General features: G+C 39.2%; 1 protein-coding gene and 1 long non-coding RNA gene across 11 annotated transcripts in view; one reads left to right on the top strand and one right to left on the bottom strand.

Moving 5' to 3' along the window:
• Positions 1 to 1,708, bottom strand: part of LOC138763256 (uncharacterized) — a 147,596-nt gene extending 145,888 nt beyond the window's left edge. For all 6 annotated transcript variants that reach the window (XR_011357452.1, XR_011357454.1, XR_011357451.1 and 3 more), the window contains exon 1: positions 1,555 to 1,708. This is a non-coding gene — a long non-coding RNA (uncharacterized lncRNA). The remainder of the gene's footprint in view (positions 1 to 1,554) is intronic.
• On the top strand, positions 681 to 27,155 carry kbtbd8 (kelch repeat and BTB (POZ) domain containing 8). Of its 5 annotated transcripts, none has more exons than XM_069937109.1 (4): positions 681 to 752; positions 16,453 to 16,660; positions 18,725 to 19,842; positions 22,844 to 27,155. In XM_069937109.1, exons 2-4 carry the CDS (start codon positions 16,512 to 16,514, stop codon positions 23,305 to 23,307), a joined length of 1,731 nt encoding a protein of 576 aa, XP_069793210.1. In that variant the 5' UTR covers positions 681 to 752; positions 16,453 to 16,511; the 3' UTR covers positions 23,308 to 27,155. The 5 variants fall into 5 exon arrangements, with proteins under 5 accessions (XP_069793210.1, XP_069793211.1, XP_069793208.1 ...); XM_069937110.1 differs by having other exon boundaries at positions 683 to 752; positions 16,453 to 16,554; XM_069937107.1 differs by lacking the exon at positions 681 to 752 and adding an exon at positions 1,808 to 2,165.
• Positions 27,156 to 27,427: the final 272 nt, after the last annotated feature.

The following is a 27,427-nucleotide window of genomic DNA, read 5'->3' as shown; positions in this document are numbered from 1 at the left end:
CTTCCTTTTCAATACAGGACAATTTGCTATTATGTGCCCTGGCTTCTTACAATAGTGGCAAATAACACTCGAAAAATTTTTCTTCACCCATTTCTCTTCCTCTCTTCCTTTAACCTCATTTCTAGATTTTCTTTCTACTCTACTTGGATTATCAGCCATATTCCTTTGAAAGGTTTTCCCTGGTGTCCACTTAGGCTTGTGAGTTATATTCCTCTGTGAATTTAGCCAATTCTTGCCAAGTTTTTATATTTTTCTCTGCCAAGTACACTTGAATATCATCAGGAACACAATTTTTAATCTCCTCAATCAGAATGATTTCCCTCAATAAATCAAAGTTATTTTCTACTTTCATTGCGGCACACCACCGATCAAAACACACAACCTTCGTATAAGCAAAATCTAGGTAAGATTGGGTTGCTGCTTTTTTTAAACTCCTGAACTTTTGTCTATAAGCCTCTGGGACTAGTTCATAAGATCAGAGTATAGCCTGCTTTACAAATTCGTAATCAGTTGCTTGTTGTACCATGAGACACAAATACACCTGTTGGGCTTTCCCTTTAAGAACACTTTGTAGCAGGAGTGACCACTGGTCTGGTGGCCATTTTAAATTTACAGTTACATTCTCAAAATTCTGAAAATACTGGTCTATTTCAGCTTCCTCAAATGGAGGAACTAACCTCACTTCTCTACTGACCAGAAACCTCTCCTCCTGACCATGTGGGATTTGGAATTGTCCCTCTCCTTGGGTTAGGGTCAGCTTTAATTTAGCTAGTTCTAGCTCATGCTTCCGTTCTTTCTCTCTCTCCTTCATTTCTGCCTGCCTTACTACTTCCCGTTCAGCTTTCCTTTCTGTCTCTCTTTTTTCCGCTAACTCTAGTTTTCGCAAAGCCAACTTTACTTCCTCTGAAGTTTTCTCCTTTGGAAACTGTTCTAATGCAGCTTCTTCAAATACCGCCTTTCCTACATAGTGCTTAACAATCTTTTGGGCAATTTCCTTTTTTTTTCATCCCAGTTCTTACTGTAAGAAGTTTTAACTTGCCAACTATAACCATCAGTTCTGACTTTTTAGTCATTTTTAATTAACCACTGAAGGTTTGGCTATGAACTGGTCAATATTCATAGTTGCTGATTTTTTCTGCTGGTGATTTATACACTCACCGTTTATTTTCAGTTTCAAGCTGGAGGTTGAGTCAAACTCAGACAACTGATAACTAAGCACAAGTCAATCGCCCCTAAAGCTTCCAAATTGGTTTGATCCTGGACGAATCCCCAAATTATGTTACAAGATCAAACCAGCAACAACAAAGAGGGCATATCACACAGGGGTAAAGATTAACAATTACTTTATTAACAAAAATTCCCCTTCAAACTTTAATTCAAAATTCCCCCTTTCTTACAATGCTCACCAGTTACTATCCAAATTTCTATAACAGTGTAAAACTAATAAATTCCCCAGCCTAAATATAACATATGTAATTAAAGTCTAAGTTATATTTACAACCAGCCCACAGAAAAACTTAGACACAAAACAAACACAAAATATACAATACTCACAAAACTTCGATCTCAAACCGACGCAAAGATCATAAACAAAATTCAACTTGTTTGGTAAACTGAAGCCAAAAGATCTTAGAGAGAGAGAGAGAGAGAGAGAGAGAGAGAGAGAGAGAGCACAAAATTTGAAGTTGTCTTCTTGTGTTGCTTGCAGAGAGAGGAACAATGGCTTGCTCCGGATCCTTCTGGCTGCCTTCGGAATGTTCATCCCTTTTTGAAATCCCAACATTCTAAACTGTCTTCCAGAAAATGACTCATGATCTGGTCCTTCTTCCATTCCACAACAGCCCCAGTGGTGGTTTATCATCCAAATCCTGAAATTTTTAGATCATTTTCTGCACATGCCCAGTCCATCTCCCACTGTTGAGAGAGTCCACCTTCACCTTGGCTCTCTAAGGCAAACTGTCACTTTTCAACACAAAACCACACAAGACAACACAGAACTCTGTAACACTTGAAAAGTGTGGTCCTTTCATACTTCAGCTCCTACTATCCCTCACTGCTCTCGCTGAAGTCTGTTGAGCCAAAGCCTTGCGACTCAGACCTATTGAGCCGAAGTCTACGATGTTACTGGGTCTTCAGGAGTTGAGTTCCAGGGAAAGATTAAACAGGTTAGGTCTTTATTCCTTGGAGTGAAGAAGAATGAGAGAATTTTGATAGAGGTTTACAAGATTATGAGAGGTAGTGACAGAGTGGATGCAAGTGGGCTTTTTCCACTTAGATTGTGGGAGATAAATACGAGAGGTCATAGTTTTAAGCTGAAAGGGGGAAGATTATTATCCCATATATTTCCTGATCTAAATCTCCGATGTGACAGGTTTAACGATAGGGAAGCAACCTTGATACTTATGTTCTGGTCTTGTCAAGCTCTTGAACCTTAGTGGAGGGAGATTTTTTTTGTGTTATCCCTTTAGCCCTGGGGATTTCTCCTATTTATTTTTATGTTAGAACTGATGAAATGTACTGCATGATATCCTTCTCTATAATCTAAAGACCCTTTTTGTTTTCTTTTTTCATTTTACATCTAAATTTTTTTTTACTTTGTTAATATGTATAATGTTGCTATTTTTTGGGGGGGGGGTGGGTGCGATGGAGGGGATTTTTAGTTTTGGATGAAAATCATCATGTATGTAATCAATTTGTTTTTTATATATATTGTATTCAAATGATTGTAGTTACTGCATGTATGGAATATTAAATTATATATTATGTTATATATAGAGAATTTAGGTTAAAATGGCTTAAGTTAAAATGTGATGATTAATCATAAAAAGGGAAGCCAGAACGGACAGGGAGCTTACTAGCAGCCAAGGACAAAAGGTTCAGCTGGATATGTTTTTTTAAAAACATATCTTTTCATGGTCATAGTGAGAGACATGCAGGAGACAAAAGATTGATAAGAAGGGTGAGAAACAGAATTTAGTGTATGTAGAGTTCGCAGCGTACGTAACGAACGTGATAATTAAAAATGCAGTTATACTTAGAATGCTTTTGCAATACTAACCAATTAAAACAGTATTAATAAGAAGGGGAAGGGCAAACAATAAGGGTATAAAAATCAATGCACTGTATGTATCGGGGCTTAACTGGTGAGAAGCCAGTTGAGTCCAACTCTGCAGACTTGTAAATAAAGCTTGTCGTGTCATCAGTTTTAAAGAGACTCATGTGTGAGAAGTTTTATTTCTGACAAATGGGGGCTCGTCCAGGATCTACACTCCAGCCGTGAGGGGAGGCGAGAAGAGGGACATCGGAGGTGGTGCACCCCGCTGAGTTCAGCGGCTCCTAGTCCCTTGCTCGTCGCTTCGGGCGGCTTGAGCGAGTGGTATCCGGACAAGGTGACACGACAAGACGGAGAGGAGAAGGGTGACGGTTCAATCCCCGGGAAGACACCGGTAAGTGACAACTTACGATTGTGGTGTGGGGATTGGGTAACAGGTGTAACGGGATACACCTGTTTGGATAAAAAAAACCTAACGTAATAGATCAGGTATAGAGCTTTTGTCGTGGCGTGAGGACCCTGTCGTGGGACTATAGGATAGACCCCAGGGAAACCTCGGCGGTAACCGAAGGAGGGACAGCACCTCCGACGAAGTGCCGAGAAGAGAGGGGTCAACCCCAGGGAAACCTCAGCGGTAACCGAAGGAGGGACAGTACCTCCGACGAGGCGTCTGAGAAGAAGGGAGTAGGGTCCAGAACGAGAGGGTCCTCAGCAATGATAAACAGATCTAGGTGGGAAAATGGGAGGATCAAAACCTAAGGGCTCGTCTGAAAATTCAGGACAATTCCTGGGAGTTCCCCTTGACAGCCCTTTGGGGAGAATGTTTGAAAATTGGGATAGTAAAAGATATCGAGACAAAAACAAGAAAAAGATGGTCCAATATTGTCTCCTTTGGTCGAAACAACCTATTAAAGGTTCCTCGGTCTGGTGGCCGAAATTTGGATCTGATGAGGATTGGGTTAGACAAGCATTAAACATATATGTAAATTCGAGACCAAAGGTGAATCAAGAAGAGTCAGCATATGCATTTTGTTGGGTTCCCTGGCCAGGATCCTTAACAAAATGTTTTAAATTGAGGGTAGCGGGAGAAAAGAAGTGGGAACCTCTGGACAACCTTCCCCCTCCTTATATTACCCCGGTGCCTACTGCGCCCGAGGAAAGCTCATTACCGGAGGGGAAAGGTGATGAATCTGATTGCCCCGAAAGGGGCCGGGAAAAAAAGGATGAATTAAGGGAGTCGGACCCTAAACTTCCACCGGTAAACCGACCCTGGACAAGATCCCAGACTGGTCCAGGACCATCAAAGTTTTCAATAAGCCTAAATCCCCTGAGGGAAGTTCCTATGGGAGGACCGGGAGGGGGAACGGGATATGTGAATGTTCCCCTAACTAGTACAGAGGTGCGGGGATTTAAGAAAGAAATGAAAAAGTTATTGGAAGATCCTATAGGACTGGCTGAACAGCTCGACCAATTCCTGGGACCAAACACATATACGTGGGAAGAGATGCAGGCAATAATGGGAACATTATTCTCACCCCAGGAGAGGCAGATGATTCGACGGGCTGCCCTCCTCATGTGGGAATATGAACAACCTGGGGACCCCAGACCCCATGAACAAAAATATCCCTTAAAAGAACCCAGGTGGGACAAACGAACACCCGAGGGATTGGAAAGTATGAGACAATATAGAGAGTGGACAATTAAAGGGATACGGGAGGCTGTGCCAAAGGGTCACAATTTTACCAAGGCATTTGGGAACTACCAGGGGAAAGACGAGTCCCCTACTGATTTTTTGGAGAGGGTGAGAAAGAATGTCCAACAGTATGCGGGCGTGGACCCTAGTACACCAATGGGTGAACAGCTTATTCGAATTGAATTTGTTTCCAAATCATGGCAGGACATTAGAAAGAAACTAGAAAAGGAGGAGGACTGGAGCGAAAAACCCCTAAGCGACCTTTTAAAAAAGGCGCAAAAAGTATATGTGCAGAGAGAAGAAGAAGATCAAAAGAGGGCGACAAAGGTTATGGTACAGACTATCCGACAGATGAATGCCGAATCCAGAGGGGAAAGAAAACAAAACCTTCCTCTAAACAATCCAAGATATCCAAGAGAGGGAAGACCCCGGAGGTTCGTTAAGTGCTATTACTGCAATGAGGAAGGACACTTTAAGAGGGAATGCCCCCGATACAAGAGGGAATTGCGTGCCCTCGAACTTATGGAAGGAGATTAGGGGGGGTCAGGGGTTACAAATGTTAGGGACCAAGTATAAGAGGGAACCCCTGGTAAAACTAAAAATTGGTCCCAAGGGAGAAGAGGTGGTGTTTATGGTGGACACAGGAGCGGAACGAAGTAGTGTAATAACTGTGCCAATCGGAACTGAGCCTGTAAAAAGTAATTTGACAATTTCTGGGATAGAAGGGGCTCCCAGAATGGTATCAATAATTCCCCAAGTAACAGTGAAACTGGAAGAAAGAGAAGGGGTACAAGACCTTTTGTTGTTACCGTCGGCTGGATTTAACCTCCTAGGAAGGGACTTACAGGCTCTCCTAGGTTTGGGTGCTCTCCCTGTGGACGGAGAAGTGCGAGTCCACCTCTGTGCTTTAAAGGAAGAGGATGAACGGCAGATTGATGAGAGAGTCTGGTATAAGGAGGGAAATCGAGGAGGTCTGGACATCCCACCTTTATATGTCACATTAATACCAGGTCATCAGCCGGTAAGGAAACGTCAGTATCCTATTTCTTTGGAAGGGAGAAAAGGGCTACAGCCGGTAATTGAGACTCTAATACGAGACGGACTATTAGAAGAATGCATGTCACCTTATAACACCCCTATACTCCCAGTGAAAAAGTCAGATGGATCCTATCGCCTAGTTCAGGATCTAAGAAGTTTGAATGCTATTGTTCAGACCCGCCACCCAGTGGTGCCTAATCCCTATACTATTATGAGTCGGATTCCCCCAGACCATGAGTGGTTTAGTGTTATCGACTTGAAGGATGCCTTCTGGACGTGTTCATTAGAAGAGGAAAGTAGAGATATGTTTGCGTTTGAATGGGAAAATCCATGGACAGGTAGACGGAGACAGCTTCGGTGGACTGTATTGCCCCAAGGGTTCACTGAATCTCCGAACCTGTTTGGACAAATGCTAGAACAAATCCTGGCGGACTATCCACAATCTGATGATTCCCAACTAATGCAGTATGTGGACGATTTACTATTATCAGGACCCAAGGAACAAGAAATGAGGGGAGATACAATTAGACTCTTGAATTATCTGGGGAAAAAGGGTCTACGGGTGTCCAGGAACAAATTACAGTTCGTTGAGAGAACTGTGGTATATCTGGGACACCAGATAAGTAAAGGACAGAAACGGATTACCCCTGAACGGATTGCGGGAATCACTAGAATGCCGTTACCCCGTAATAAGAAGGAAATAAGACAATTCCTGGGACTCTTAGGTTACTGTAGGTTATGGATAGAGGACTACTCAGCTTTGGTGAAGTTTATGTATGAAAAGCTGACAAATGAAAATGAATATCCATTGAAATGGACCCAGGAGGAAGAGGGATGGTTTGAGGACTTGAAGCATCGCCTAACACGAGCCCCAGTACTCACTCTGCCCTCTTTAAAACAGCCCTTCCAGCTATTTGTCACTCATAACCAAGGAACAGTTGTGGGAGTTTTAACACAGGAAAAAGGCAGTCAGCGACACCCAGTGGCTTTCCTTTCCAAAATGATGGACCCAGTGTCTCGCGGATGGCCGACGTGTATCCAGGGAGTAGCGGCTGCTGCTCTGTTGGTAGAGGAAGCACGTAAACTTACTTTTGGAGGAAAGATGACTGTGTACACCTCCCATTCTGTGAGTGTTTTATTAACACAAACTGCCCATCGATGGCTGACTGATTCTCGCATATTAAAGTATGAAACCATTTTAATGGTCGGAGAAGATCTACAGTTTGCAAAGATTAATAGCTGCAACCCAGCTCAATTTTTATACGGCAGTGAAACAGAGAGAGAGGTGGAGCACGATTGTGTCGAGTTGACAGATCTTCAGACCAAGACCTGAGAAGACCTTTGCGATACTCCGCTGGGAGAAGGATATGAATTCTACATTGACGGCTCCGCCAGATGTGTTGACGGAATGAGAAGAAGTGGGTATGCTATAATAGAAGGAAATACTTGGAAAGTAGTAGAATCCACAAGACTACCCGGAAGCTGGTCAGCACAGTCCTGTGAACTATATGCCTTGCAGAGAGCCCTCAGAATACTGGCAAAGAAAATTGGAACGATTTACACTGATTCCAAATACGCATACGGGGTAGTGCATACCTTTGGTAAGATCTGGAAGGAGCGTGGTCTAATTACATCAAGAGGAAAGGAATTGGCACACGAACAGATGATTACTCTGACTTTAGAAGCCTTGACATTACCCCAGGAAATAGCAGTGGTCTACATACCAAGCCATCAGAGGGGAGATACCCCGACAGCAATTGGAAACAGACTGGCTGATGAAGAAGCCAAAAGGGCAGCCATGCAACAAGAAGTCCGTTTTAATCCCAATAAGACAAGGCATAAAGAAGGCTCCCATTTTCACTGCTAAGGAAGAAAAGCACATGGCTCAGCTGGGCGCAAGCCAGCTGCCTGATGGAACATGGAAGACACCAGATGGAAGAATGGTTCTAAATAAAGAAATAACTCGCAATATTTTAAAACACCTGCATCATCAGAGCCACTGGGGCACACAAGCCTTATGTGACACAGTGCTTCGAGAATATGTGTGTAAGGGAATCTACACCTTGGCCCAACAGGAGGTGCAGAATTGTCACCTATGCACAAAAATTAATAAGAAGGTAATGAGGACAGGGACCATGGGAGGTCAACCATTAGCCATATATATATAAATATATTTTATATATATATAAATAATATTATGTGTTAATCTTGAACCTAATCCTTTAATAGCTTTGTTTGGGGTGTTAGATAATATAAACGAGTGGTATTCTTCATTTGATCTTCAAGTCATATTATTTACAACTCTTATAGCATGAACAGCTATCCCACTTTGCATAGATGGAAAGATCCTGTTCCACCCACTAGTACTCAGTGATTATGTCATGTCATGACTTGTCTTAAGTTAGAAAAGATCAGATGTTCCATATTGTATGCTGACATTAATTTTCATAAAATTTAGAGTCACTTTCTGGACTATTTTCATGCTCATTAAATTTACTTATCTTGATCATGCTTTTTCCTTCAGTTAGTAATGTTTTATAGATTCAGTAGAACTATACTACTGTAGCGGCAGCTACACTGCTCCTGCAATAACACACACAACCAGACGGGTTGAGCTCAGTGAGCAGACTAGTTTATTGCAGGCTGCTGGTCTGTATTTATACTCCCAGCCTGGACCTGGCTAGAACTGCGCTGGAGGGAGCTGACATCACCTGGGCATCACGTGGTCCCCCAGCGTTGGCTTATGAGCCCTGTGCTGGGAGAAAGGGAACACCCCCGACGGCGTTATTTTGGCCGGCTGCCCCGCTGCGTGGCTTACAAGTGGGGCTGGGTCGCCTGCCTCGTGGTGAGCCACTAATTTAATGACAAAACATCCCAGGTTTTTTTTTTGATAGGGGGTTAGAGCTCTGTTTTTTTTTGCCATTTTAACATGTATGTAGATGGGGTATATCACTATTGTTTTATATTCTTCAAAATTTGATAACCTTGTGTTCTCTATACGTGTGCTTGTTCTATAAAACTTAATAAAAATATTTAAAAGAGAAAGAGGAAAAATTTAGGGGGAACATTAGGGGAATGTAAATGGTAGCCAGGAAGGAGCTTAAGAAAGGATTTAGGAGAGCTCAAAGGGGCCATAAGAAGGCCTTGGCACGTAGAATTAAGGAGAATCCCAAAATGTTCTATGCATGCATGAAGAACAGAAGGATCACAAGAATGAAAGTGGGGCCACTAAAGGATAAGGGAGGCAACATGTGCCTGGAGGCAGAGGAAGTTGGGGAGGTCCTAAATGAATACTTTGTGTCAGCATTCACAAAAGAACCTTGATCACGGTGAGGTTGAAATTAAACATTCCTAAAAAGGCTAGAGCTTCTTTCGACAAATTGACGTGGAAATATGATTTAGGAGGTTTACAACTCCCCACTTTTATGAATTATTATAAAGCAGCATAGTTGAGATTTTTATTTCTATCCAGAGCATTTTGGGTATAGGTAAAATTTATTGCGGTTTCCAAGGAATTTTAATTCCATGGTATCGTGCTGGTTTGCCTGTCCTGCCCTTGGATTTGGAACGGTTCTACTTGAAAAAGCCTTTTTGTCTTTTTATTTTTCTCGTTGGGGTGCATTCTCACTGCTTCAGCTATCTCCCCATACTATTTCTGTTCTCTCTCTTTTTCATCTTCTTCTTCCCCTTCATTGTCTGAGAGGACAAGGGCAGCTGCAAGGTGGACGGGTCTCTGTACCGGTGGTGGGCAAATCGGGGGAGGGGTGGTACATAGTGGGGCAGGCAAGCCCACTAGGAATCCAACGATTCTTCTTCATAGTCTTCATGTATAAATTGGGTCGCTACGCCTAACAAGGGGTTCCTTCCGACACATTAATTTACCAACCATCTGGCGACCTTGTCGTTTCCCCCCTCTGTCTCTGTTCCTTTTCTTTTCTCTCTTGTTGTTTATCATGCCAATCACACTCTGACTGCAATACCTGCCAAGTTTTCTGGTTTCCATCCTGAGTACATACCGCTATCCCCCTGCAGCTTGCATTACCCTTCCAGCTTTTATTTTTTGTCTCTTCCCACTTCTTGTGGGCCTCCTCTTTCCATTTCTTAATTCTTTTTTTTCCAATCTTTTGTTGCAGGTTTTTCCTAAATTGTTCTGCCTCTGACAATGTGATAGTTAGCCCATGCTGTAACAGAACAAACAGCAGAACCAACTTTATTACGCTAGTGAGAACAAGCCATACAAAGAATAGTAGACAGTATCACTTGTTCCATTCTTGAGCTTTACTCAAGAATACAGCAACTTTACTCAAAGTATACAGCATATTGGAATACTTATAAGGTCCTTTTTGGCAGTAATTTTTCACAAGTTTCTTACACAGGTTGTTTTGAGGTGGATTGTTCCAGTTTTTCATTAGCATCTGCCTTTGTAGATTTTTCTTACGAATGTAAATTAATTACATCAAACAGTTAATCGTATTAACAGTTAATCTTGTTTAAGTTTCGGCCCTTACATATTTAAAGCGATGGCTCGAGGTTTTGTTTTTAAGATATATTAGGCACTTTTGTGTTTTGCAGGCTTGGTTTCTATCTTGTTGTCTTAACTCTTTAAGTGCAGGGTTAATCAAATCTTTAACACACACAAGGAAGAGGAAGCTCCCTCAGTGTTTGACATTCTTCTGTGATATTTCTAGATTCTTTACAACCTCATTACAGGAAGGATGGGGAGGCTTTGGAAAGGATGCAGAAAGGAGTTTAATCAGGATGTTGCCAGCTTGAGACAATACTATTTAGGTTTTTTTTTCTGGAATGCAAGAGGCTGAGAGCAGACATAATAAAGATGTATAAAATCATGAGTCATTGCATCAGAATCTTTTCCCCACGTGCAGAAGTGTCTACTACCAGAGACCATGCCTTCAAGGTGAGGGAGATGTGCAGGGCAATCATTTAGACCAGTGGGTGCCTGAAATGGGCTGCAGTAGTGGTGGAAGTAGATACAAATGTCAAACTTAAGAGGCTTGCACCTCCACACCTGAATATACAGGGGATGGGACTATCTACCAGGTGCAAGCAGCAGTTTTAGGGTTATTTGGACCTCACAGTTTGCAGACACATGGGCTGAAGGGCTGTTCCTGCACTACACCGCTGTTTTTACTCTAGTTAGTGCTTTCTTTCACTGTGAGCCGTCTCTGTAAACATTAAATTAATGTCTGTCTATTAAAATATCACCAACCACACCCTGAACCTTACCCCCAAAGAGAAATGGCTAAGGAATCCCAGGGTACACCACGCGGCGCGGTGGCCGGTGATTGGCTGCGGCTGAGGTTTCGTTAAAGGTGAAAGGGCGGCTGCTGCCGTCATTCCAGGCGCTAGAATGGCTGCAGCAGTGGGTCAGTTGCTTCAGGCTGCGTCGCCGGCTATTGCATTGCAGGAGTTGGAGGCGGCTGTGCCTCTCGCCGGGGGTTTGACGCCGCTATTGCTGCGCAGTGAGCTGGTGTCTCAGCTGGAGTCTGTGTGGCGGAGGCGGCGTGGAGGGGGCGAAGCCCAGAGACCGTGGTGGGGTCAGGGAGGGGAGCTAGTCCAGGGGCTGTTAGGCCTTGTGCCAGTGGTCCGGGTGCCTGGCCTCAACCAGGAAGTCATGGGAACTGATGCCTTTCATTACTCTCTCCACAAACGTTGTGGTTTTCTTTGGTGTGGCGTTGTCTTGCCTTTTGTTTGTTTCTTTGCGTCGTGAATTAGTTCACGGGTTCTTTGTTGTTTTCATTAAATAATGAACAACTCTTAAGCTCTATTTATTTAATTGCTAATGAGTCTTGGCTTCTGTACTGCATGGTTTTTTTTGTGTAGATGTCAGCGTTTTTTTTTAAATCAATAATGTTCCAGATAATGTAAAAAAAAATTGAAATGACCAGACGTACTTGTGAGCGGCAGGATAAACAGTAGGTCAACTTTAATTTGTGAAGCATTGTTGCTCCAAGTTGATAAACACAAGATAGACAATCAACTGAACCAGTTGTTTGCTGTGACCCCTTGTTCATATGGATTCAAAGAGGGACTCAGCAGGTCAAATGGCATCCATTGGGTGGAAGCATTTGGGTCAGATCACTTGTTTGAGTCTTGGTAAAGGATTCATACCTCAAATGCTGACTGACCACTTCTATCCATAGCTGCAGTCTGACCTGAGTTCCTCCACTATTGCTTTGTCTGCTTGAGATTGCAGTTTTTGTTTTAATGGGGTTCAGTTGTTTTGGGTATCATTGTAATTAGCTTTCTTCAGAATGCGGCATTTCTGAAAGAATTTATTTAATGAAGCATTTGTTGTTTTTTTTATTTTTGCAATTTGACTTGTTTCAGTTCTGAATACCATGTTTTCATATGACTGCTTAAGGGAGCTGGGTTCTCTGAAATTACAATTTTGTGTATATCTGTATTTGGAGGAAATTGTATTTTAGTGTTGTTTTCATAACCAAATACTTTCTATTAAATACTAGCACAATCATGTTGTAACCCATTTTAGAAAACTACACAAGGTGCTGATTAACTTTGCCTTTTGCTGCTGTCTTTTCAGTCATAGGGCCAGTTCATACCTGGGTATCCTGATCTAACTGGGATTAGATCTTTCCCATTTTCACTTCCAGTCAACCCAAAGGAGCTATCTTTGATTTTCACCACCTTGACACACCTGCAGGAAAAAGGAATCTGAGTTGTATGTGATGTATGTACTCTTGACAATAAATCTGAAATCTGAGTTGCCTACTTAAATTATTGGAGGAACAGAAGTTACTCTAATATTGTGAACAAAGTTATTCTCCTTGGTGTTACAAGACTTGGTTGCTTATCACTAATTATCTCAGCTCTGAACCTAACACTTGTAACAGGTTGCAGTTTTTAGCTATGGGTTTTTGGAATGCTGTGATCACTCTTCATATCATTAATTCTGAACAGTACCCAATTCTTTGCTCTAATGAACCATATTACATTTAGTTTGTTGCTTGTAGACTTGACTGTCCAAATACATCTCGAGTCCCTTCTCTGATCTTATCAATTGAAAACTCCTGCTTGCCTTGTATTACCTCATATCCCATTTCCACTGGGTTTCTAGCAACAGTGGCTTGTAATGTAAGCAGCACCGTGTGATGAAAAAATGGTCCTGCTCTCAAATTCTTGACTTCCTGCTTGCCCACCTCAATCACCACCATGATTTATTTTCTGTAACCTACCTGATCTTTTCCTCCACCTCGACCTATTCAGCAATCCAAGTTTTCCATAATTTTGGCCTGTGTATTTAGCTTCCAAAGTCCTAATCTTTGGAATTTTTATCTACCTCATCACCTTCCGGAATTCCTTTTAAATGTGCTCTTTGGATGATTTTTATTGTGACTCCAAAATCTCCTTGGTGGCTCAAAATTAAATGTGATATCTTGTAAATCAGTGGTGCTGAAGAACAGAACCAACTTGGTATGCACCATCCCTTTTGAATGTCTTGACATCATCTATTGTGAACCATCTAAAAATGTAAATTCTTTTGGTTTATCTTATTTAAAACACACTGCCTCCATCTGTGATTTGTGGAGAATTCCATCTAGTAGAACGATTGTACAGAATGAGCTGGAGCTGATGCCAAGGAAAATAAAAGTGCTGCAGATGGAAACATGAGCAAAATTACTGAGTGGAGTAAGAGGGGGCCAGATTGAAAGCAAAATCTAATGTGGTTGAAAGAAATTGTTCTAATTTTCTCCAAGGCAGTATATTTTGTAAACTGTTACCAAGTAGGTAGTTCCACTTAATCTGGTAATTTAATTTGTGATCTTTTGGTTTACTCATTGCTATTTTTAAAAAAAAAAAAACCTGTTCTCTCCCCATTCCCTCTTGCATTATTTTGGTCCTTTCAACTCCTGCTGTCCTCTTCAATTTTAGACTTGCTGTTCTCTTTTTGAAATTTTTTTTTCCTCTTTGATGCAAAATTTGAACCAAATATTTAATATATCTTTTTACAAATAAAATTAAGAATGAATCGAGCAATATCACAAGCTTGCTGTGTCATTCAAAAATCTGTGGCTGATGCAACATTGCAGGACCACTCTTTGCCTAATTTCCATACACCTTCACCCCCGTTCAAACTTGTTTGTACTGTTGATGGAATTGGCAATATGATTGCAGAACTATTCCTACTTTTATGTTCTTGTTAGTGCTTTTAACAGGAGATTCTCCCATCAGCAAAAGATGGATCAACTGGCCCCCAGAGAAGCAGAGATATGTGATGGCAGTTTTGTCAAAAGCTGATGGGAAATAATTAGTTATGATTTCAATAATTTCTTAACACCTGGTTGGATATTTTCTTGTTCCATTCCATTGTCCATTCTGCTGAATTCATTTCTTTGATCTCCAAGTTCAAGCTACACCATTGATCTATTTCTATCCTTTACCTACTGAAAACGTTTGGATAAAAGAGAATGCTTCCAAATCTGATTAATTCTTTTGGTATAGTCATAGAATATGCCCTTTTTTTTGCTCACCCATTGTATGCTGATCAATGTATTCTGGGTTAAAACCTTGAGCCTTATTGGTCCAAGCCCCTCTTGATCTATCCATCTGTCTTTTGGATGCTGCTGTTGTACCCACTTCTAAAGTTTCCTCTGGCCGCTCATTCTGTTCTGAGTGGGGGAGGGGGAGGAAATTGCCCTCTGGTTTCTCTTAAATCTTTTCCTTCTCATCATAAACCGATGCCTGAGTTTTAATCTATGCTGGAGCAAAAGGGCTCTGTATCTATGCTGCTCATGACTGTAAATCTCTGTCACTCTTCGCCCTCATTTGCTCAATGGAATAAAGACCCAAACCATCTAACCTCTTCCCTCATTCCCCTCCAGTCCTGGCAACATCCTAGTGAATTTCCTCTGCACCACTTTCCATTTTTTTTTGTCTTTCAAAAGCTCAGTGACCAGAATTGCATACATTAAAGAATATGAATTGGATGTTTGCATGTATTCTGCAAATATTTCCTTGACTCTTTTTTAAAAAAAACAAATATTCAGCTTGCGCTTTTGAATTTTTAAAAAATCCTTTCGCCATAGCTTAATGGAATTAGACATCTTTAGTCTCTTGATGTATTATCTTTTTTAACAAAAAGCACAGCAGAAAGAATTTGGATTGCCTTTCAGCAGAAAGAGTGAACAGACACCAGTATAGACTTGGGCATGTACTTTAGATTGGAACAGAACTTTGGAAGATTAGACTTTAATTTGCTAGCTCTGGTCATTGCAGAATTCAGACCTTTTGTCTTCATCTGAATCTGCACAAGATTGGTGCAGCAAATTGTACATTGGGATTTTTAAATTTCTGGTCTCCCAAGGAAGGGTGGTCCACATTTGCAGAGGACCTTGCTATTGTCAGCATTTCTTGTTCAACCTTGTCAAAATGGCTAGTGTAGTGGTTAGTGTGACACTATTTTACAACACTAAGGAGGTTTTCCCTGTGGGTTTCCTCCCACCTTTCAAAATGTAAAGGGGTTGTAGGTTATTTGGGCAGCAGTTTGTGGGCCAGAAGGGCTCACCAGTGTGCTTTATGTCTAAATTAAAATGAGAAATGTCAGCTGATCTTGAATTGTAGGAGCTGAGTGTAGTCAAAATGGTTAATCTGTAACTGCACTAAAAAAAATCTCTACCAGTGCTTTGAAATTGTACTGAACTGTTAGAAATCCATTCCATTCCCAGTTCCGGATCTGGAATTTCAGTAACATTTATATTTTTTCCATTTGTTTTATTTGGATATTTATCAATTGTAAATGAGTAATCCTGAGCCTATTTTTATAAACTCTTATTAACTACAAACAACTTATTCCATTAGCACAACCTCATTCCCTTACTAAGTGAAGAGGAGTCTCTCAATATCAAATAGTTAATTATCCTGTAAAATCACCATTTCCCTCTTGAGTATTTGCAAATTAAGTACAGAAGGGACTTTATTTTGCCAAGATCTGATACGTTGTAGGGATTTTCGCTAAAATCCACTGAAGATATTGGTTGTAATGAAGCTGTTGCTGTAGCACTGAAGTTATTTTGCCTTGGTACTACTTGCACAGTTGTTTGAAATAATATTATCTCGGTGGTCTCTTGACTTTACTGCAGCCTCTCGGAATAATACTCAAGCTAATTGAACACTTTCTATCTTTGTGATTGAATTGTGTCTTGACTGGAGGAAAATTGATTCATGTTTCCTCAAGCCCCTGTGAAGTTTAAAAACAGAACTGCCTTCCTTATCAGCATATGAGAGAGCTGATTAATATTTTGGGCACACACCATAATTCAAATTTGTCTTTCAGACATACTTTAAAATTAGATTTTCAAGGATGCGTTGTTGTGTCTAAAGTTTACAATCCAGTTTGCTAAATATCTTTGGGGGGTGGGGGAAACTGCTAAATAAACTCTGATCAAGTGGCATCTGTGCAGGGAAAGGGGTGCTCAGTGTTTTAGATCAAGGCTTGCTGCCGTTCAGCAAAATGTCAACTATACCTTTATCTTAGCAGATACTGTTTGACCTGCAGAGGTTTTAGTTTCTTTTCATCCATTTGAGTATTTGCAGTCTTTTGTTTAATATTTAATTGCATATCCTTAGATCTAAATATGAAAATATTTAAAACTTGTTCTGTTAATCAATGAGTGTGTATCTATTTCCACAGATTTGAACAAGTTTTTACTAGGACACAGTGGAGCTTCGAGTCCAAGCCAGAATGTCGGGATGGACCCTTCACATGCATGTTGCATACTGCAGCAGCTTAAATGTATGTACGATGAACGGCAGCTGACAGACATTGTGGTGGAGGTAGATCATGGAAAAACGTTTTCCTGTCACCGAAATGTACTCGCTGCAATTAGTCCTTACTTTAGGTACGCTTTTGCTGTTTTGATAGCTAGTTGCATACTAATATTACAAACCAGCTAATGGCGTATCATAGCAGTGGCAATAGAACAATTAAACACTTTTTAACCCAAACCAAGTGGTGAAACTATTCAAGTTCTTTTAATCAAAGATCATTTTAGAATTAATCAATGTACAAATTGTGTGTATTTGAATGAGCAGGTCATTAGAATTAAAGTTGAGTGTTGAGCACAATTTGAACATGGTTACAAGGATTCCGAAGTCTTGCTCAACCTGTAATCCATGGCAAAGGGTCTTATCATTTACTTTATTGGAATCTTCAATAACTTTAATATTAAGATGAAATATCTGAAAAATAAATCCTTTGACTACAGCAATCATTGGTGTTTGTTTCTTGTGCTCTGGATCGTTGCAAAGTTTTTGAGTAAATTAGTTAAATTTTGGAATTTGAAATTTAATTTTTAATTTTGTGTTGTGGCATTCGAGTTGGTAACATCTCAACCTGACACAATTAACTGTTAAATTTCCTCAGTGGAGCACTGAAGCTTTCTTTGAGATGTTTTTTGCTATTTTCAAATAGTTTAAAAATATTAAGCATTAATGAATCAGAGCTATTAAAATCATAGAATACAACAGCACAGAAGCAGGCCCTTCTAGACTGTGCCAAGCTGTTTTTATGCCTTGACCCACTGACTTGGACTGAATCCCTTCATACTTCACTCATTCTAGTATTTGTCCAATTTTTTTTAAAATGATGAAACTGAGCCTGCGTTTACCAATTCAGCTTGCAGCTTGTTCCACACTCCCACTACTCTGCATGAAGTTCCCCCTAATGTTTCCTTAAACTTTTCCCCTTACACCATTGACCCATATTCTGTAGTTTTTAATCTTGCCTTACCTCTAGAAAAAGCCTGTCTGTACGTACCCATCATGATTTTGTATACCTCTATCAAATCTATCCTTGTTCTGTGCTCCAAGGAATAAAGTCTTAACCTAGCCTGTAACTCTTCATGTCCTGGCAACACCCTAGGAAATCTGCACTTTTTCAATCTTATTGATATCCTGATTGTTAGGTGAACAAAACTGCACATGATATTCCTAATTTGGTCTTCACAATGTCTTGTTCAACTTCATGATAATATTCCAACTATTTGTAATGCTTTGATTATGAAGTCCATTGTTCCACAACCTCTAAGGCCCTATCTACTTGTGATGCTTCTTTCAGGAAATTGTGTATCTGTATGCCCAGATCCTTTGTTCTATTGTACTCCTTTGAACCCTGCTGTTTAGTGTAGGCCTTACCTTGGTTTGTCCTTGCAAAGTGAAGCATCTTGTATTTTTCTGCATTAAATTCCACTTCCTATTTTGCTGCCCAGTTTTCTAACTTTGAAGCCTTACTCAATGTCCACTCTACCTCCAACCTTTGTGCCATCTGCAAACTTGCTGATTTAATTTGCCATATTATCATCCAGATCATTGGAATGGATATCAACCACAGTGGACCCAACATTGACCATTAGTCACAGGCCTCCAGTTAGAGGTGATCATTCACTACCACTTTGTGGCTTCTCTCTTGAAGCAAATGCCTCACGATGAACACTGAGCAAGTGAACCTTCTTGTCTAACATCCCAATCAGGACCTTGTCAAAGGCCTTACTAAAAGCCCATGTCAACCACCTTCACAGACTTTTCTTCATGAACTTTTCAAGTATCCTCCTCAAAGCTATGATTTGTTAAACACTGTCTTCCATGCACAAAACCATGTGGACCAATCACTCCGTCTATCCAACTACTTGTATGTCCAATCTCTTGCCCACTAATAAATATCTTGCCCATTACTGACTTTGGGCTCGCCTTCCCATATTTCCCAAATTATTTTTAGAGCCTTCTCATTGTCAGGCAAAATTCCTTCAAGTAGAGTAATAAAAACAAATTGAAAGTCATCATTTTGCTCATTTGTTTCTTGTTCAGAACAAAGCTTGTAATTTTTTGACAACATTAAATATTATAAAATGTGGATCATGATACTTTGCATTAGGTACATTTAATTAATTTAACTTTTGATTTTGTAGGTCTATGTTCACAAGTGGCCTTACGGAGAGCACACAGAAAAAAGTCCGAATTGTGGGAGTGGAAGAAGATGCAATGCGGCTTGTATTGGACTATGCGTATACTTCCCGAATATTACTTACTGAGATCAATGTGCAAGCTCTTTTCACAGCTGCTAGTCTCTTCCAAATTCCTTCCTTGCAGGACCAGTGTGCACATTATATGATTAGCCGACTAGACCCACAAAATTCTATTGGGGTCTTCATGTTTGCTGATGCTTATGGACACAAGGAATTAAAAGAGAGATCACAAGATTATATTAGAAAGAAAATTCTGTGTGTTGCCAAAGAGCAAGAATTCCTCCATTTGAATAAAGACCAGCTCACAAGCATCCTAAACAGTGACGACTTAAATGTAGAGAAGGAAGAGTATGTTTATGAAAGCATTATTCTGTGGCTTGAGCATAATAGAGACAAAAGGGAGCCAGATCTTGCAGACATTTTTGCCAAATGTATACGTGTACCTCTAATGGATGAGAACTTTTTACAGAAAATCCCTTGCACCTTTGCACAGGCTATGGCTAGAAACTCCTCAGAAGGTGGAAACTGTGAAGGGGCTGATGGCTGTAGGCCAAGACTTGGTATGACTGCTTCACAGATGATTATCTGCTTTGAGGCTGCCAACAAACACTCAGGAAAGAAACAAACTGTGCCTTGTTTAGACACTATTACAGGAGAAGTCTTCAAATTATGCAAGCCTCCCAATGACTTGAGGGAGGTGGGAATCTTGGTGTCACCTGATAATGACATTTACATTGCAGGAGGTTACAGGCCAAGTAACAGTGATGTTTCTATAGATCATAAAGCAGAGAGTGATTTCTGGATGCATGATCATGCAGCAAATAGGTGGCTTCCCAGAGCTCCTTTGCTCAGGGCACGAATAGGGTGCAAGCTTATTTACTGTTGTAGCAAAATTTATGCAATCGGAGGAAGAGTGTATGAGGGCGATGGGCGAAATGCACTAAAATCAGTGGAGTGCTATGATGGCAGGGACAATTGTTGGAAAGCTGTCTGTCCAATGCCTGTGGCAATGGAGTTTCATACTGCTGTGGAACATCAAGATAATATCTATGTGTTACAAGGTAAGGCTGAGTGTGTTACGTTCATTGTGCTGTTCACTATTTGGCATGCAAACTACTTTCAATAATGCTGTTACTCCTGTGAGTTGATTTTGCTAATCGATAGAAATGTATCTAAGATGAGCTACATTCATTGCACCAATTTCCCAAACTAATTTGTGTTGTGTGGCGCTGGGTTGATATGACTGAAGCTGTAAATGTTAGACAGTGGCAATTTTTATTCATCAAGTTAACAGAGGTTTGTGAATACCTTTGTAAACATTGGTACACTTATTATCCTGGAACTTGTAAGTTTTATACAAATATTAATGCTATGGCAACTGCTCAAATTGATTGGATTATGGAATACAGAATGTGTACCCTGGACTGCTGATTAGAACTAAGTATGGCATACTAATGGCTACTATTTGGTTAATTGGCTAGTTTGTGTGATTTGGGAATGGGATTATTAGAAATAACATTAGCGTACATCTTTGCCTGTGTATTTCCCATCAATTTTAGTTATCAGTAGTGTTTATATATAAAAAAAATTTAAAAAAAAATTCTCCCCTCCACTTCCTGATGTAGGCTAAATAGGAATGAGATTTTCTTTGTACAGTACTCAATTTACTGCTTTGCTTTGTTACTCTTTGATGTAAGTCTGCTTTCAAGTGCAATTTATTTTAGATACCATTGAATATCTTGTATATTCAAGAAAATGACAATAGTCAAAATTGCATCCCTCAAGGTAATGTTCATTTCAACCCAGCTCTCACACCTTGTCAAGGGCTAATTTTTAGTTTTTTTTTCCAATTCTTTTGCATGGCTTGAATTTTCTGCAAGAAAAATTGAACAAATGCAAAGTTTTAGAAATTTAAAAGAATAAAAGTACAAAAATGTGACTGACAGCACATTTTACAGTTTGAAAAGATTGTAACAGCATGTTTCAAACAATATTTTTTGTATCTCACTGGGATTTGATCAGTAATTGGTGGTTTGAATTTGTCTATTAAATTCCTAGTTTTGTATAAATTGGTTAATGGGGCTGCAAAGCTACGACATTAGTCTTGTTGTTAATCTTAACATGATATAGTTGTCTTGCAATGCTTCATGAAGTTGTATATCTAGGACTTTATCAGGTATTATCTATAATTCTTGTATGTGTAATTATTGTAGTTGGGAGAAATGTTATTTTCTGCAGCAAATTTTCCCCTCATTGGTGAATCCGTAAAACTAACCATTATAATCAAGTAAAATGTCCTTTGTCATGATCCTGGGACGGAGAAATTGAGCACTGATTGTTGTACAACTCGGGGTTGGGTTTTAATGAAATTTATGTTTTTTCATGCCTGTCACAATTGGTCCATCCACCCCCTCTCCTGAAACATTAAGCATTCCATACATCTTGTTATCAAAGATGAATCTGCTTTAAAACTAAACCATCTCCCATACTTTGCTAATCAAGGTCTGAATTGTATGAATTTCATTATTTTGATTCAACAGAACCATTGAATTTGGAACTAAAACATTTGTGCCGTCACTGGAGCAGTTTGTTATATTTAATTCCTTTATCAGTGAGTTAATTTATAACACGTAGGATTTCCATTTATTCTTTCGCCTCTCCCCATATGGTTCCCATTACTGCCAATCAAATTGCTTATTTGATTCCAGAGCCTTTGTTCCTGTTTATCACCGTCCACCAGCTGCTTCCACTTATCTTTCTCAAGCTCTTAACACCTGCCAATGTCTTCCACTTCTACCCCTCGCATCCCATCTGTGTCATCCTTCACCCTAACTCCTCTCAGATTAACCAGTCTTCTATGGGCCACAGTTTCACCCCTTCTCTTTTATTGACTTTCCTCTCCATGATCAGTCTTGAAGGGCTTTGAACTGAAACATTAGTTCACACTTGTAAGTGGTCCCAGGAATTAACAGCCAATTGGCCTAAGAAGGGTCTAGTGTGGAATTAAAATGGTCTCAATATTTGTGCATAATGTCATCTCACACTGCGGATAGACTGCCTCAGTGCAATCTCTAATGTCTGCAGATACCGGAGTTGCAATCTGGCAAGTGAAGAGTGAGGAAATGGATTATGGAATTGAAGTGACCCAAGTTTTGCGTGAGTGCAGGAACATGAAGGAGGAAAAGATTAAAATGAAGGTCTAAACTTTTCTATGGGGAAAGTCGCAGCGAGCGTAAATAAATAGTAATAGCGGACAATTTTTAAACTGGGAAGTTGGTAGTGCTATAGACCACAATTTATAAAAACCATGGGGTGGGGGGGAAGCAATGGCGGACCTGACTTCCTCGAATGTCGTGCCACAGAGAAACCCCACCATGAGTGCTCCGTGCAAGCAGCCTTTTCTCTGCTGCCCAGAATTCTGGGAGGGCGGGTCTACCTTCACTTTTTGCCACGTTATTTATAAATTGTGCACAATAGCGCTACCAACTTTCCTATGCTGTTTAAAAATTGTCTGCTATTGCTATTGATTGCTTGCACTTTCACATGGTCCCTATAGTTCAGTACAATGGGCTGAAGGGTTCATATTTGTGCTGTACATAAAGCTTAATTATAATTAGACATGATTAATTTTCTTAAAATATAACCTAATACATTGATCAGGATTTAGGGCAGGTCCACCATTGCTTGATGTGCTATGACATTACTGGTGGAAGGTCAAACAGTCCTAACCCCAGGGATGGCTCTTTGCAAGTGTGAACATGTGCATTGTCCAGTTAAGAGTGGTTAAGTGTGAACAACAAAAATGCCATTGCTATCCTGGACACTGAATGGCTGATTTAGTGGGATGCAACTGTAAAAGTGCCCTTTGACTAATACTCACAGCTGCTTGACCTGTAGATTTTCTTCTATTATAGGTTAAATGGTACAGGAGTTCTACTAGCTAATTAATGTGAATGCAGTAAGGATCAACATGTGTAGTTAGTCAAATAGCCACTTCCAATGTTGTGAGAAACATGAGATTTAAAAAAAAGTCTCAAGTAATTTAATTTGTTTTTGTTTTAGGGGAATTTTTTCTGTGCTACAATCCTCACAAAGATTACTGGGGTCGCTTGACACCAATGAGACTGCCTAGATCTGCAGGATTGTCAGCCGTCTGCAACAATTTAATCTACTATGTAGCAGGAATTTGTAAATCACATCATCGGATGCTAACTGTAGAGGCTTATGACACCCAGCTTAATAAATGGATAAGACTGAAGGATCTCCCATTGGATCAGTCCACAAACCCCTACATTAAACTCTTCTTGCTCCTTAACAAATTGCACCTCTTTGTGCGAGCAACACAAGTAGTGGTGGAAGAGCATGTTTTTCGTACAAGCCGCAAGAACACTTTGTATCAGTATGATGAAGAATCTGATCAATGGACAAAAGTGTATGAATCACCAGACAAACTATGGGACCTTGGCCGCCATTTTGAATGTGTTGTTGCCAAACTTTATCCACAATGTCTTCAGAAAGTGTTTTGATTTACTTTTGGCAGCTTGCATGAAATAATGTGTGACATAGGCTTACAATATTTTATGTAAGGAAGATGGCTGTTTTAAAAGCACTGAAACCGGATGGGTGCTTTTGAAAGTGGCAGTGTTTTTTGAACTGGTTCAAAGTTTAGTTTTCTAATCAATTTTACTAACTTCACTGGTGCTGGGGAATATAAAAGTGCAATTACTTGGATTATCTTTTTTAAATCTGACTCTTTCAGTGGCATTTCTTATTGTATAGCAGTCATCCATTGTCTGGCAATCTTTAAACTATGCAGACTAACAGGCAAAATTCAGCTTGTTAGTTAGAATTTGCTTTGCCCAATGGTATGGAAAAACTAAAGCCTTTAAGATACGGGTATAAATTTAAGTTTAACAGTTGCTAATAAATCTGTATTTGTGAATTGAGCATTTTGTATTTACTTGACATGAATGTGAAGATATTTTGGCTGGATCTTAATGGAAAGGAAGTTGTACGGTTTCTGTATCAATAGACTACTAACCTTGACAGTTGAATTGTCTGGAGGTTTAACTTTGAAACTGGCATCCTATCTTTTCTTTAAGAACTAAATTTTACTAATTGCACAGGTTCAAAGACAATACACAGTTATCAAGTGACAATAACTATTGGCTTATGGTGCATTTATCAAATGTAGTAATAGCATTTAGTTCTAGAATGATGAGAGGCTGGAGATGTTTGGTCCTTTTCATAAGAGGTTCTTCATCACTCTTGATGTATTAGAACAGTTTTAGCATTTAGATTTATACCATGACATACAGCATGATTGATTTGTCGATAAGAACAGGCTGGAAATGAGTAAAACTGCTTACTTTAATTTCTAACCTCCAATCCATATTAGCTATTGCATACTCTATTCCATGTCCAAGGCTGTTCAACCTCCAAGGAGCAGTGTATATTTTTTTGATACTGTGCAGAGCATTTTTTTTCCTCTCCGGTTCATTTGAACCTTTTTCTGAATTGTATGGTGAACTGGTTGTTGCGTAATCCATTCCTCTTGGTCTGACTTCGTATTCACACTTGTCTTGACAATTTAATCTGCTATTATTTTAATGCCACTTGTATTGTTCATCTCTGCAAGTATGCATATCACAAGGATTTCTAAAATCTATCTTGGATGCAGATGAAATGAATTACCTCCCCATATTTTTGAAAACAATTTTCATTAAATTGGTTTCTTAATCAAATTTATCCAGTGACATCCCTTAATGTGAATGTTGGACACTTTTGAAAGTGTTACAAAATGCATATGTTGATTGAGCCGTGGTAGAACATTTTGATTCTAGACAAAACTTATTCTGTGCTTTTGTATGAACCTTGTGTCATGAGATCTTGACTACCCTTGAATTTTTACTCTTAATATTTGACCAGACCTTTTCTACTCTTCAAGTATACTGAAGGAAATGGAATGTTAATTTGATTGAACAGCTTGTGTATTTGAGGCTAAAAATGTCATCCACCAATTTCTATCTTCAGTTTTAGCCCAGTTCACTCTTAAATTTTGAGTTTAAAATCTTGTTTCAAAACTATTCTTTGACAATGTATCTTAATAGATGACTTCTAACAAGCTGTGCATACAAGAAAATTATGTAACCTGTTCCCTTTGTTTGGTTGACCCATTAAAACTATTTTGAATAGGCTAAAAATTACCTATTTAAAATTTTCTGCACCTGTAACAATTTTATGCACTTCACAAAATATGAAAATGGTTTAAAATTGAATAGAAAGGCATTGATATTTTCCAGGGAAAAATATTGGAGTTGTAGAGTGCACAATTGGGACCATTGATCTTTGCTCCCAAATTCCATCTTGGTCAGTCTCAAATTTACTGGAAGAAGGTGAACCTAACTCCTGGGCCTTCAATTTCTTATAACTCGCATTAACATGAACTTCCATGGTGTTGATGTGTTTTTTTTTGTATCATTTTGCAAGTGATTTCTAATCAACTGGAATTCTTGGCAGGAAGTTCTAAAATACTCTAATCTTGATTTGTAGAATTTGTGGTGTTTGAGCATCTTTAAATTCAATTGAAAGTTCATTTTTTTATGGCTGTAGTGCCAAACTAAAATTGCCTTCCATTTTGCTTGAAATGGAATAGTCTAATGAGAACACCAGATAACCCAATGTAATCTAGCAAAACCAGAGTTAAGATTGTCAATAGTTAGATTTTGGTTCCACCCATTAAGTCTTGTTGACAAATATATTTCAGTATTTTTTTAATCCAGTTGGCATCCTTTAAACTTGGGAAAACTACATTTGGCTTGAAATTTGTTTTAATTGCAACCAATTTCTGAGGGATTAGACATGTTTATTGGAAATTGCTTATTAAATTGAAATAAAGTCTTAGTCTTAGTAAATTGCCATTTAATCTGGAACAATCCATGTGACCAATTTTGAGGTCAAATTCATGTGAAACATACTTTTCCCAACTTTTATTTCAAGATGCATTAATATTTCATCTTGGTTAACACTCCTGTCTTGAATGCATTTTGTTTCATAATGGGGATAGATTCTACATTTGTTGTGATCTGGTAGTTTAAAAGCTTTGAAACCAAGAGCTTTCCTCTTTTATTGAAATACTAAATATTGCAATCTTTCATTTGTCTAGTAGATACAATGTGAGTGTGCACAAGGTTCCAAATTGTGTTGGCAAGGATTCAGACCTGAAGTATTTGTACTTTAGTAGGCCACTGACTAAGTAGACTTTAAGCTCGTATAATGGCATAGCATGTGTGCATGCTGGTATATCTTAAAATGGAATAATGCCTTGTTAAAGTTCATATTTACATCCAACTTTCACAACTCATTTTCCACTTTTGAGGTTGAATTATTTGAAGCTCTTGGGTGTAGTCCTCAACAATCTTGATCACACGATATCTTAATGAAATAACATTTCTTTGGAGAGAAATATAAAAATGGCAGCTAAATTTTAAATTTTCAAAACTTGGTATATTCCCCACATTCAGCACAAGGTAAACTAAGTGCTATGTATGACATTTGGTTAATAGCAATAATAAAGGTCCAGGTAAATGTGTGTTGGCTATAGCATCATATACTAAAGTTTCAGATGAAGCTGACCACAACTCTGGATACACAGCATCACAGATATCTTAAGATATTTCAAATTTACTATCTTTGATCAATAACATTATCATGAGGTTGCTTAGCTTGAATCTTGTGTATTTTTAACCACTGTACAACTTGGTAACTGCAAACTTTTTAAAGCACCTTTCCAGGTAATGTTGCATTAAGTGTAAGAAACTATACAGTGAAATATTTAATTTACAGAAACTTGTTCTAAATTAATATTGCTGCTGTTTAGGACAATCTTTATTTATAGAGGATATCAAAGTGAGGGTGGGGGGGGGGGGGGGGGGTAGGGATGTTAAATTAACCTGCCATTAACTAGAATTGGTTGAGCAAAGTGACTGTATGATCAGCCTATCTAGCTTGCATTGTAAAACTACAAAGCTGGTTTCTAATTTTGTGAAGTTGAATACTGTGTTTTTGTAAAACACTTGTAGAATTTAGATATTTGCTCTAGGTTTCATTTTTTTTCTTCAGCTATTAAAGCTGCTCATTCCATTGTGTGTGAAAATTTGGCTAACATTTTTTGTTACTTGAAATGTATGTACAGGTTCATGACTTGAATTTTGAGATGTAAAATGACATCTAGCTGTTCTTGCACATGATTTGAATGCTTCGGAATTGGTGTTCAGATGGGGTAAGCTGGTTTACTTGATACATGTAGTTTTAAGTACTGTGACCTGTAATGAAATTAGATTATATTCTTGAAATAAACAGATTAAAGGATGAATGGATTGACTTCTTTAAAATGCAATTCAGTAGATAATGTGAACTAACTATTTTGCCTTTTCCATCTATTACTAAACCAAATGGATATTGCTTAAAGGTTGAGAGAACTTCAGAAACCGATTAAAATGTGTTTGCAAATTGAGAAGCAAATTCATGCTTTTATCCCATTTTAAAATATTAAACATTAATTTATCAGCTCCTTTTGCAATTGGTGAATAACAGGAGTAACTTTATATTTGATCCCAGCTGGTAGTTCATTAAGGTGTCACCTGC

Source organism: Narcine bancroftii, chromosome 5 (genome assembly GCF_036971445.1).
Source record: "Narcine bancroftii isolate sNarBan1 chromosome 5, sNarBan1.hap1, whole genome shotgun sequence".
Taxonomy (NCBI): domain Eukaryota; kingdom Metazoa; phylum Chordata; class Chondrichthyes; order Torpediniformes; family Narcinidae; genus Narcine; species Narcine bancroftii.
The sequence above is the reverse complement of the archived record's forward strand: the minus strand, read 5'-3'. Positions and strand labels throughout refer to the sequence as shown.